The 12,421-nt window shown below is 35.2% G+C and overlaps 1 protein-coding gene across 2 annotated transcripts; it reads left to right on the top strand.

Annotated features, from left to right (window-relative positions):
- The first annotated feature begins 2,136 nt into the window (after positions 1-2,136).
- Positions 2,137-10,634, top strand: LOC117417423 (LIM homeobox transcription factor 1-alpha-like). Of its 2 annotated transcripts, none has more exons than XM_034029568.3 (9): positions 2,137-2,474; positions 2,700-2,766; positions 3,746-3,926; positions 8,357-8,589; positions 8,918-9,060; positions 9,501-9,578; positions 9,692-9,767; positions 9,882-10,046; positions 10,231-10,634. In XM_034029568.3, exons 2-9 carry the CDS (start codon positions 2,703-2,705, stop codon positions 10,377-10,379), a joined length of 1,089 nt encoding a protein of 362 aa, XP_033885459.2. In that variant the 5' UTR covers positions 2,137-2,474; positions 2,700-2,702; the 3' UTR covers positions 10,380-10,634. The 2 variants fall into 2 exon arrangements, with proteins under 2 accessions (XP_033885459.2, XP_033885458.2); XM_034029567.3 differs by having other exon boundaries at positions 8,918-9,084.
- The last annotated feature ends 1,787 nt before the right edge of the window (positions 10,635-12,421 follow it).

Here is a 12,421-nt window from a genome sequence, read left to right as displayed (position 1 = left end):
ACAGCAAACATTCATTAGTGCATGGCTTGGAACATCGCCACAATTTGGTTAGCCACAGGAGTCCTTAAGTGATGCCTCTAACTCAAGATTTACAGACAGAAGACTACAATGCAAAATCTCTTAATATTAGTGCTCACTGAGTGATAATATTGCATACAATCCCATTGGAGATACACAATTTGCAAACAGAAAAGTGGCACTTAGGGTATTGGGAGCTTAAAATAAAAATAATAATAATAAAAATGGTATACTATGAATCTATGCTAAAAAAAATGCTCATGACTTTAGGTTTCACTTTTTTAATAAATTGTGCAGAAAACAAAAGTTATAATTTTGTAACTGAAGCAAGGAATGGAAGATGGATGTAGAAATACAAGATACAAGAGATATTGTATTGCGAAATGCAATGTCCTCTGTCATTTTAGAGAAAAAAAGGTTCTCTACATTAACAGTTCTTCACAATGATGTAATTCATTTTTCATGTTAGTCAACCACATAAGCATTAAACAGAGTGCTCTTTTGAAATCTACCCAACCCACCTCAATTTCCGCTTCAGTGTGAGAATTAGGAATCCTGCTCACCAGACGACACCATTTTGGACGGACTCCCTCACTTGGTAGCTGACGTGAGATTGACAGCTGTTGTAGGGCGCTTCAACTTGTTTTAGTTTTAGTTCTGTCCATGGCTGTCAGTTATATTTTTGGCCTCTGTGCGCAAGTAGTCTTTTTTTCTTCTTTCTTGCAATGCCAGCTCATGGATGGATGAATAAAGTAAATGCGGATTCAGTATCCCATCAAGTTTCTTCAAGCCTGGGGATGCAGGGAGATGAGGAATTACGTTTGTTGCTAGGTCACGTATTGTTAGATCAGGCACTAGAGCACTTAACCCTTAATCCTAATCAGAGGCATGGTTTCACGCATCGTGCTTTTCCACAACTTGATCCAGGGTTGCTACAACTGTAACCCTTTATTATGGTTTCCAAATGTTAAGCATACCATTATGGAGGCCCTGATGGTTCTAATTATTATGATGTATATTCATTTATATAAAACAAACTTCAAGAATTACAGAGAAAGCCCAGAAGAACCATAGGGATCCCTTTTCTGAAACGTGTGGGACTGTTTATTTAAGACCGATATTCATTTTCAACTGATTTCCCAAACCTAATGTTATAATCCAAATATATTATGCACAGAAAAAAAAGAATTGGCGATGTGTCCTTGTAGCCTATTTGATGTGGAATGTTTTTGAAAAATAAATAAAGAAATCATGTTCGGTATAAAAATAAATCTATTTAATCCTATTGTTGTTTCCTTTAGCATTTCAGTGTATACTAAAGGAATATTCATGTATATTTATATTGTGACAGGGAGGAAGAGGGCATAAACTAAAAATGTTTTTGAGTTATTTATTGGGGTAATTAATAATGGTTAATATAGTTGTTTGTTGTATACAGGACCCTGGTTTTAAATGATAATGTTAAAATAATATAAAAGGCATTCTCAAAATGTTTGTTCTCCTTAACCCAAAACCTTAATTTAACACTTTCCATATTTAAATATAAAAAGAAATTGAATAGGATTTTTATTGTAAACTCAAACAGAGGAACATGATACGGTTTCAAACTAAGAGAATATTAAATTAACATTTTGAAATGACCCATCTTAAAATATAATGTTAAAATTAATAAATGGACAACTTTTTAACGAATTAAACATGATGCAGTATGAAAGATAAGGATCAAGAAAATGAAGCCTTGTTGAAATGATAAATCAATACTACACAACTGCATCTTTGTCTGTCTGTCTGTCTGTCTGTCTGTCTGTCTGTCTGTATGTGTGTATGTATGTATGTATGTAGGCTTCTTTGAGTATTCTGTTTCTAAAAAATAAATCAGACATAACAAGTAATATAATATAGGTTTAGTAATCAATTCAGTTCTGAACACTTTGTTAGGCTCATTGTTGTTGTTTTTTAAGAAGCCTGATATGTTTTAATTTTGGCAGAAAAAAAATATTCCATTAACTGACACCTTACTTTGTGAAGGGTACTTGGCAGCAGGGCTCAGGCAGAGATGGGAGGAGAACAGGAAAACAATTAGACAGTACAGAAAGAGAAGAGACAGGAACTGTTCAAACTCATTTCAGAAAGAGAGACGGGCAAACGCAGCCCTGGATGGATTAACAGATGGGTTAATCGAAAGATTTTCACACAAACCATGTGCTCCTCACAGTACAGTGGCACCGTCTGAAAGCCTCGGACAGGGAAAGTTAAGAGCTTGACATTTTTCAACAAGCTAGTGTTCTCATGATCGGAGAGCACGGGATCATTCCTAGCTTCTGAGTTTGGAATCACATTTGGCATTGGAATAGATGGAACTTAAAAAAAAGGAAATCAGTAAAAGGCTGTGGATTGCTGCATTATACATGTATGATAACCTTTATCACTAAGTGCAGTTCACTTAAAGACACTAAGTAAGTTCAATTTAATAAATAAGTCGGCTATGTACTTCTCTCGTTTTACTTTGCAGCATATTTAATGTTTATTGCTTAATAAGGAAGCGCACCTGTGCTGTGGTGCACCTTTAATAACAGCTTGTATAATGGCGGTACTTACGTTTATTTGCCTGCCTTTGCCTTTGTGTGCTACCTGTTCTATATGCACTCAAAATATTTCAATTTTTTTTTTTTCTTCAACAGAATATGCTGGATGGTTTTAAAATGGAAGCAGGCACGCCGAATCAAACATCTCTTTCATCATTACTTGGTGAGTTTCTGTTATTCAGATAACTACGAATTACAATGTAGCCTTATATATTTATTTACTTACAATATTATTATTTTTTCTTTAAAAGCATGCATACATTATTGGACGATAATGAAAAAAAAGTTTCTTGTTATTTATTTATTTATTTATTTATTTTTTGGTCACTTTTACCTTTTACTGTACCGCTAAATTAAAACCTTAACGCAATGGTTATACTTGAACATTAAAAAGAAACAAAAAAAAACAAACAAAAAAAAACAACGTTATTAATTAATTATTATTAAACTAATAATAAGTATGATATACTTCAGATAAAGGCTGTTTCAATATTTCGTTCACTTATCGTTGAATTAAACATCAGGCTATAATATGAAGAAAAAAAAAACTTTGATGTGGGCCATGAGAAGAATATAATTCATGTTTGAATTTACAGTAAGAAAGCATTAAATTCAAAATTGAATTATATTCTCATCATGGTCCACATCAAATGTAAAATAAATATACTGTTAAATACACTTAATGTAACATATTTTAAACAACATAATTCAAACACACGAAAAGTTACCAAAGTAAATATAATGTAACATATAAACAATACAGAACAGGCACTGAAATGTATTGTAATCTGTTTGCATAAGATGTATGTTTCCTGTAATGTTTAAACAATTGATTTACAGTGTAACAATCTCTCATGCAATATTGTACTTTTATGAAGTGTTTGAAATGTGCATAACATGTAACAATACCGGTAATGCTTAACAAAAATGAGTTTGATGAGAAATAGAAAATAGATTTAATAGAAAATGTGCCTTCAAAACTGTAAGATTGTCTCACTTTTTATCTTACAGGCAGTGTATGTATTCTCAAATAAGTTACGATATAGAAGAGGCATTTTCTTCTTCGAAATACTTTTTTTCTATGAATTAATGCATAATTTCCAATCTATATAATCTCCCCCTTTTTATGTTTTGGCGTACAGATATAAATCAGAAAGCTGTGTGTGAAGGCTGCCAGAGTGTGATCTATGATAAATTTCTGCTGAGAGTTAATGACAGTTTCTGGCACGAACAATGTGTTCATTGTACAGCTTGCAGAGAACCACTAAAAACCACTTGTTTTCTTAGAGAGAAAAAGATTTACTGCAAACACGACTACGAAAAGTAAGTATCCTATGTTTTATTTTGTATTTTTGTATTATATATATTTTTTATTTAATCCATACCATATGGCTAGGAAAGTGTTCGTATCAAATTCAAATACAAATATTTTGAATGAAACATTAAACCACTGTAACTACAAGCATTCCCAGGGAGGACCAGGAGTTATGAACAGAGAAAATTAAACAAATAATAATTTAAACAAGCATACTTTCCCATTCAATGTGTTCAAATACGAAGGAGATAATAATAATAATAATAATAATAATAATAATAATAATAATAATAATAATAATAATCCTACATATTAAATTAAATAGGCACATGTGTACAAATAATATTCTGAATGAGAAAGCTATGTTTTGATATTAGATTCTCTGTTTTGGTTAGCAATAAGGTACAATAATATGTTTATTTTAAAATATTATAATTGTTCTGTATTAACACTTTATTGATGATGGGGTTTTTATTGTTTTTTTGTGAAGGATGTATATAGATATGATGTCATTTTGTACATGTACTGTATTTAATATCAGCTACCAGTATTGGAGCTAAATTCGAGTGAGTACGGTAGATTATTAACACTAAAATATATAGCCTAGACTCCTTAAATACATAAACAACTGTAGCAATGTTCATGTTCTTGTTTTTTGCATTGTGAAACAAAAAACAAACACTAATCCAAACTAAACTGATGTATATGACATGAATTAGTACATACCCATGTATGTACGATTATATGTTTTATTCAAAGCTATAGTATGCTGTTATTACCCTTATTAAAGTTTACCAGGGTAAAAGCACAGTGTAATAAAGCAACATGAAAGCATAGTAAAGCACAGGAAAGCATCGCAGAGAGATATAGTCGTTAATGGAGATACCTTTTTTAACTAATGTTGTTCATTGTTAAGTTTACTGTGTGTAACTTATCATCTAAACATGGGCATTGTAATCAAATTGCCAAGTTAATTATCAAAAATGTATCTGTTGTATGTTTTTTAAATTGTCACTGTTCCTCGATTATTAGTATGTCTGGGCCATGGTCTACATACTGTATATGGAGTCACAAAGCAAGTAAGAGCATGGTAATGGAGGCATGCTACAGACATTACTGCACTGATGTACTGATGTACAGAAGAATTTGTGTTCCTGAATCTTCTACTGATTAGCAGACATTTCATAAGCACAGGTGATTCTGTTTTAGCATTACAAGCATTGCAAGCATTACAAGACTGAAATCATTCCATAGTTGAGTTATTCTGAAAGCAGGGGTTATATTTAGAATGAAATGTAATTTACACTCACTATGAATATTTATTGGCAGATTGAATTCTGTTTGCTTTTGCATAAAGGGGATTTGCTGTGTGTGTCGCTTAAGGAAAGTGATGGCACTGCGTCTGTCTTGACACATCTTTTGATGTTTTAATGTGTTAATTGCTGTATTGTGTGTGACGGGTTAATTCACAAATACTCAAATTTAGTAAAGTTATGCATTTGGTATCAGCTTTGCGCACCTACCTAAACCCCATTGTGCTGACTCTAACATGCACTGTCTTGGTTGTGGATGTCTGGAGGACTGGTCTGGGGAGAGACTGGTGCTTGCAGGTAGGTTGGGCAGTGGAATGTGGGAATGCTGTTACAGGCAGGGAAAGAGCTGGAGAGAGTTAAAGTGACACATTGTCAAAATCGGTTAGGTTAGTGAAACGCAGCGGCTTGGTAACTTCAAGCTGGGGACAGCATATGGCCATGTCAGCATGGCTTCTTTCTTTTCTGCAGGAGAAATACATAAATAAACAGTCCTTCTCAAATATTTTTAAAATAGATTCATGATCACTTGGAACATCTCAAAGTCCAGTTTCCGCAAACTAAGCTATGTTCTCTTTCAAAGACTGGCAGGTGGGCTCATGGAGAGTGCACAGAAGCACTGACATCTAAAACAGTTTGATGGAGAGACCATCCACAGATAAGAATTAGCAGTTGGTCAGTGCAATTATTATCGACACACGCATTCAAAAATGACCACTGAGAACTTATTAGATAGTAATAGACTGCCCACATGGTTGATAAATAAAGTGTGGAATAGCTGTGTCCCAGAGGCACAACTGATAGAAAACCTGAGAACAACAATATACACACCATATGTTACAGGCATATTTAAACTTGCAAAAAGGACTACTTGAGGAAATCCAAGTGCATGAAGTGTGCCGAGGCATCATTTTTGTAATATAGAGGGGTATTGCTCATCCAGCCATGTCTTATCTGACCTGACCAATTATTCACATACATTGCGCCATGCCTTTCTACTCAACCCCTGGCACTCTTACACTATCATCATCCAACTTACATGGTTAGGCTTGCTGTCAGCGACATATGCATGGATAATGCACTACCCTTTATTGGCTAAGAGCACTGCCCTTCCACCACACAGGTAGACAAACTCAGAGCCTACTGTCTGTTTGAGGTCTAACGATACAGTACCTTTGAAAGACCTAATAATGAAAGAATAGCTCTTAAATTCTTTATAAAACTCCTATTCATCTTCAACAGTTTTGAATTGTTTTTCTTATAATGTATTTCCAAAGTGATATCCCCTATATTAACTTGAGCAGCTTCCTATTTTCCTTTTTAAGGAACTGAACAGGTATTTTATATTTGATTAGATGTGCCATATGCATTAGCCTTGAACCATGTTCAATCTTCTGTAAGTGTTTAACCTGATAAACTTTCAACATCATTAAAATTTAAAGCGGGCGCAGTGGGCTTCTATTAAGCCGTGCTATAAGTGCTTGGTGGAGCAGTGTGAAATTCATTTTTACTGTTATTTCCCTAATATCCAGCCACTAATGGCTTTTATATAAATTCACCGTGTCCCTTTTCTCCTTCTGAGTGGTTTCAATACAGCTTCAACTTACTGACTGTCAATAGCTTCAGTGAAAGGGTTAAATTATTAAACAAGTCAGCTTTTAGTCAGCTTTTTCATACACCAATTACTGCAGATATTTTTTTTTTTTTTTTTTTTACTTTGTAGGAAATGCTAAATGATAATTATAGGCTACTTTGAACACTTTGAAATAGTTTGGTATTTTATTTATTTAGTGGATTACACGGTGATTATCTTTTAAAAGTTTTGTGAATTCTAAATATAAATATATAAATATAATTCTAAATATAGTTGTGCATATATGTCATGTTGAGGCACTGACACAAAAAACGATAACATTCTGAAGTTTGTCTAACAAAGCAACATGTAATATAAAGCTTTAAGTGTTATAAGTACACTGTAGTTAGCTGCGTATGTACTTATAAGTTAATATCAAATTAATATCTGAATTGTGGGTATCTTGTTTCCATTAATTTAACTGTGAGGTGGAAGAGCTTGTTCTGCGTCATGATTCAAAAAGAGTTTGAAAGACTTGATTAACGAAAAGGGATAAAAAAAATTACAAAAAAATTATTTTACTCTGTTATTGCTATAATGGGTAATTCTAAAATGAATTGGAGACAAATTAGGCATAAACTGAGATATTTAACATGGGGCTGTGTTAGCCTCCTTTGTTTTTGGTTAGTAAAGTATAATTAAAGTAATGCCATGGATCAGCCTGCCCCACGGGAAACCTAATTCTTCCCCTGACTGGAGCCATTGCATGGGGAGTTTTATTCTCCTTTCTCCGTAGGACTGAAGTCCTCGATACAACAGCCAAAAAATCACTCATAGTTTAAAAGGCTTAGTCCAAGTTTGGTTGCCAGGTGCTAAAACTTACACTTGCCATTCTCAGAGGGAAGGGGCACTCTGCAGTGGGGGGCCTTGTCAACTACAGAATGAAAGCAACCACTCAGCAACATTCCAAATAACTCTGACATATTTCTACTAGGAAAGGAAAAGTTAGTCGCCAGTAAGCCTACCAGGAGAAAAAGTGACACACAGGGAATCAGTTCAATGGTGCTGTAAGAGTGAATAAAATATATATATATATATATATATATATATATATATATATATATATATATATATTTAATGTTTTGAATTTGTTGATGTTCTGTTCTAGTCAGTAAATTGTACCCACATTATTGTACTATTCCTTATAATTTAGATATCTACATAAATAACACTCATAAATGTCCACAATATGATTTATAAAGCATTTGCATTTATAACTTGCTCTATAGTCTTACATTCAGCATAAGCTTTGTATTAATCTAGAAAGTGCTGAGAAAACATCAACAGATTACAACTTGGCAGGTTGAGGTTTAGGATGCAAATCCTAATCGATGTCTTAAAGCACAGTTTCAAGGCTACCATACGCATGCTGTACTGCAATTATTTGCTAAGAAAGACTTGAACCCCTGGCACTGTGTTTATTGCCTTGTGTGAAAAAGCTAATGGAGTATTTTCTGACAATCTGAAATCCTGTCCCTCTTCTTTCCCTGACTAGATTGTTTGCAGTGAAGTGCAGTGGTTGTTTGGAGCTGATCACCCCTGCAGAGTTTGTGATGCGGGCACAGAAGAGTGTGTATCACCTGCACTGCTTCTGCTGTTGTGTGTGTGAGCGGCAGCTGCAGAAAGGAGACAAGTTTCTGCTGAAGGAGGGGCAGCTGCTGTGTAGGAGTGACTATGACAAGGAGCGAGAGCTACTGAATCTCATCAGCCCAGCAGCTTCTGACTCAGGTACAAGCAGAAAACAAGCAGCAATCGTGGTTTATAAACTGGACCTGTATAAACTGGACCTGATGTAGCCTGCTCAAACACCACTTGAGTAATTCTTATCACGCTATTTTGCAGAAACATTTAACTTTATTTAATTTAATTTAGTTTAATGATACAAAGTATTTAATACATCATACCAATAGTGCACATCCTGGGATTTGAAACAAAGACACACCTATAATGTTTTAATATAAAATATTTTAATGGTAAAATTGTTAACTGCACTGTTTGGTGTTATTTTTGAAAACCTTTTGGTAACTTTTGAGTCTTACTCTTTCATATAATTTAGATAAAAGTGATGAAGAGGAAGAAAACACTGGGAAGCCTGACAATGCAGGGAAAGGAAGGGAAGACAGAGATCACAAGCGACCAAAACGCCCACGAACTATCCTTACAACCCAGCAGAGACGGGCGTTCAAAGCTTCTTTTGAGGTCTCCTCTAAACCTTGTAGAAAGGTTTGAGTGATAGTTTACTAATTATGGCTTAATCCATTTAACTGCATTATAGTGGAAGTTAAAGGTTGTGATTTGAGCTTACAGAACTGTACTGTGACGCCACTGAAAATAGACTAAATGTAGTTTATGCAATTCATCTAAACACCAGCAGATCGACATTTTGCCACTGAGATAAATTACAATCAAATCAATCTAACAGTGCAAGTGAGTCTCTTTAGTGTATTTCTTTCTGTAAAAGAGAGGATGGTGCTGTTTAGATCTGACAAAAGGAAAAAGACTTCTGAAAATCTGGAAAGGAACAGTTGAGATTTTGTCTGTCTGGAATGTAATTTAAGTTGTTTTTAGCTTATCCATAAGATGTAAACATTATTTTACTTATTAACCTTTTATTAATCTAATAAGCATTTTATTCCTAGGTAAGAGAGACACTGGCAGAAGATACTGGATTAAGCGTTCGAGTGGTACAAGTTTGGTTTCAAAATCAAAGGGCTAAGGTAAATTATTTTATTTGTTCAACCTGTGAATGTCATGAGTGTAGATGTCACTGTTTAACTTGTCTAATTATCTTTTTAATTTAGACGTAGCAATTACTTTGTTTTCCTAACAGATTAAGAAACTTGCCAGAAGGCAACAGCAACAACAACAGCAGCAAGATCCCTACAACCCCCAAAGACTGCATTCAGGTATGATTGTTTAAACTGGCCCAGCACAAGATAACTGAAGCTCAATAATTGCATCAATAATCCAATTCACATTTTTGTCTCACCCCTTCTATCTATTTATCCATGTCATTCCAGTGTCAATGATGGAAGGTATCAATCCTGACCTAGATGGTGTGCACCCATATTCACGTCTGCACCAGCAGCAGATTACAGCTATGGAACAGGCCTTGTACAAAGTGGACTCTTTTCGTCATGGACTAACGCCACCACAAATGCCGGGGGATCACATGCTCCCATATGGTAACAGTTCTACCACTACAAGATCATTCTATGATTCTCTGTGAATTAGTGTAGGACTGCAAGGCGCAGGGATTGAAGGCAAAGGAATGAATATGCAGATAGTAACACAGGCTGGGCTGGTTTTTTTGGTCCAAAAGGCACTTCATCATATCCCTAACTTTTGAACACTTTCTTCCTTTTTCAGATCGTGAATCCCTGTTCCATGAAATAGACAGCGACACGTCAGTCACTAACCTGGGAGATTATCTTCTCTCCACGTCTGATGCTGGACCCGGAGTGCTGAATCCCATCGACCAGCTCTACTCGATGCAGGACTCTTATTTTGCCTCATGAGCTCTTCATTAGAAGCATTTCTCAAGACCTATATTACCACAGCTTAGATTACAGAACGTGAATACTTTTAATGAATAGATTTACAACCAGGATTTACAGTAGCAGAATGCAATTGTGCAGTACAAGATCTGAAATTGCTATTTATCTTTCATGTTATTTATTATATGGTGAATCATATTGGATATGAATGTAATAATGGTATATTGCCTGGAGTGCAATACAAATCATTAAAATGCAATATTGTTGTTGTTAAAATACTTTAACAAAGAATGCATCCTTTTTCATAAATCAACATGTTTACTTTATGAGTTACACCACAGAAAACTTAGCTATCTTATAAAATGCACAGAATATTATACTATTTTAAAAAATCCTTTATGCACTTGTAAAGTAAATTAACTATATATTATTATTATTATTATTATTATTATTATTATTATTATTTATTTCTTAGCAGACGCCCTTATGACATTTGTGTATTATGCCACCGTTGTATTAAGCCACCATATAAGTCAAGGGGTGTAGAAAACATACATGAACTTCTTGGGGCCCTTGACTCTAAATATATTCCCAAAAATGTATATTATATACAAGCAATTCTATCTGATATATGCATATGGAACAGTATTCCATTTGAAACCAGATAGCTATTTTAAAGTGTTAAGGGGAGGCCTCATTGAATGAGGTTTTCTGAACCAGTTCTACTAGCCAGGTGACCTTTTAACATGATGTCTTGTGCTGCAACCTATACAGCAGGTGGCAGTCTGAAGAGAAAGAGTCAGTCACAGTTGGAGAGGCACTATTGGATCAGCCCCTGTCATTCAAAGTAACTTAACACCAATTCAGTAATGTAGTGAGTAACCGCGTGTGACAAGTGTTCAGGCAGAAAGATGTGAGGATGCTGTCAATAGCTGAGGCCTGGACAGGGAGAAAGAACAAGGACAGGAGTCTGCTGGTACCAAGGTTATATAAAAAAAGAGCTGTGAAATTAATAAGAATAACAGTTTAATAACCTACCCAATCATTTAAAAGGCATTTTTAAGTGACCATCGCCTTTCAATTCATTAAAAAAAATAGCTTTCAGCTTATTTCAGCTTCCAGTACAGTATTATCAAATGGAAATATGGAAATGTGAATGTGTGTGTGTGTGTGTGTGTGTGTGTGTGTGTGTGTGCGTGTGTGTGTGTGTGTACTCGAGATTCCATTGTCGCTGCTTGGTTAAGCACACCTATTACAATACCAGTGGAGCATTATCACAGAATGTTTGCCACAGAACAAAATGTTGTTGTTGTGTACAGTATTTGTTGAGGTGTGTCCTTATTTAACCACTGGTAAGCAAAATGAAAATACAATTCTAAATACAAATGGTCTCCAGTGTATTATGTTTAAATTCATTGTGTATGTATTTCCAGGAGGCTGTGTGGTCCAGTGGTTAAAGAAAAGGCCTTATAACCACTCATTGTGTGACCCTGAGCAAGTCACTTAACCTCCTTGTGCTCCGTCTTTGGGGTGAGACGTAATTGTAAGTGACTCTGCAGCTGATGCATAGTTCACACACCCTAGTCTCTGTAAGTCGCCTTGGATAAAGGCATCTGCTAAATAAACAAATAATAATAATAATAAGATGGGAGGGTGGCTACGATGCTCAAATGTTTAAAAGAAGCTAATGGGATACAATTGACAAAAAAAGTCGAAATGAGAAAGCCAAGCCTCAGAAGAGTGCAGGACATTCTTCTTCAGGTATCATATTGTGATCTCTGGAGAAGCCCAAGCAATTGCTCTCCTCTACACAACACAGTGGAGACTGGGCACAGTCTAGCAGCCTGTTACAATCCCAATGAAAGGGTTCATCAGATCCAGCCCATGTTGGGAAACAAGCCCATCAAGCTCATAGCACGAGCTGGTCAGGGGTTCCACAGGGGGGATTGCTGGAAACAAAACTGCGAGAATATCTTTTATTCAAACAATATGTGCAGAAAACACCCTTTGTGAATATACCACAAAGACCACCCAGGTACAGTGCATATGCACATTGTTAGGGT

This window comes from Acipenser ruthenus, chromosome 12, assembly GCF_902713425.1.
Source record: "Acipenser ruthenus chromosome 12, fAciRut3.2 maternal haplotype, whole genome shotgun sequence".
In the NCBI taxonomy this organism is placed as follows: Eukaryota; Metazoa; Chordata; class Actinopteri; order Acipenseriformes; family Acipenseridae; genus Acipenser; species Acipenser ruthenus.
This window is presented reverse-complemented; position numbering and strand designations above follow the sequence as displayed.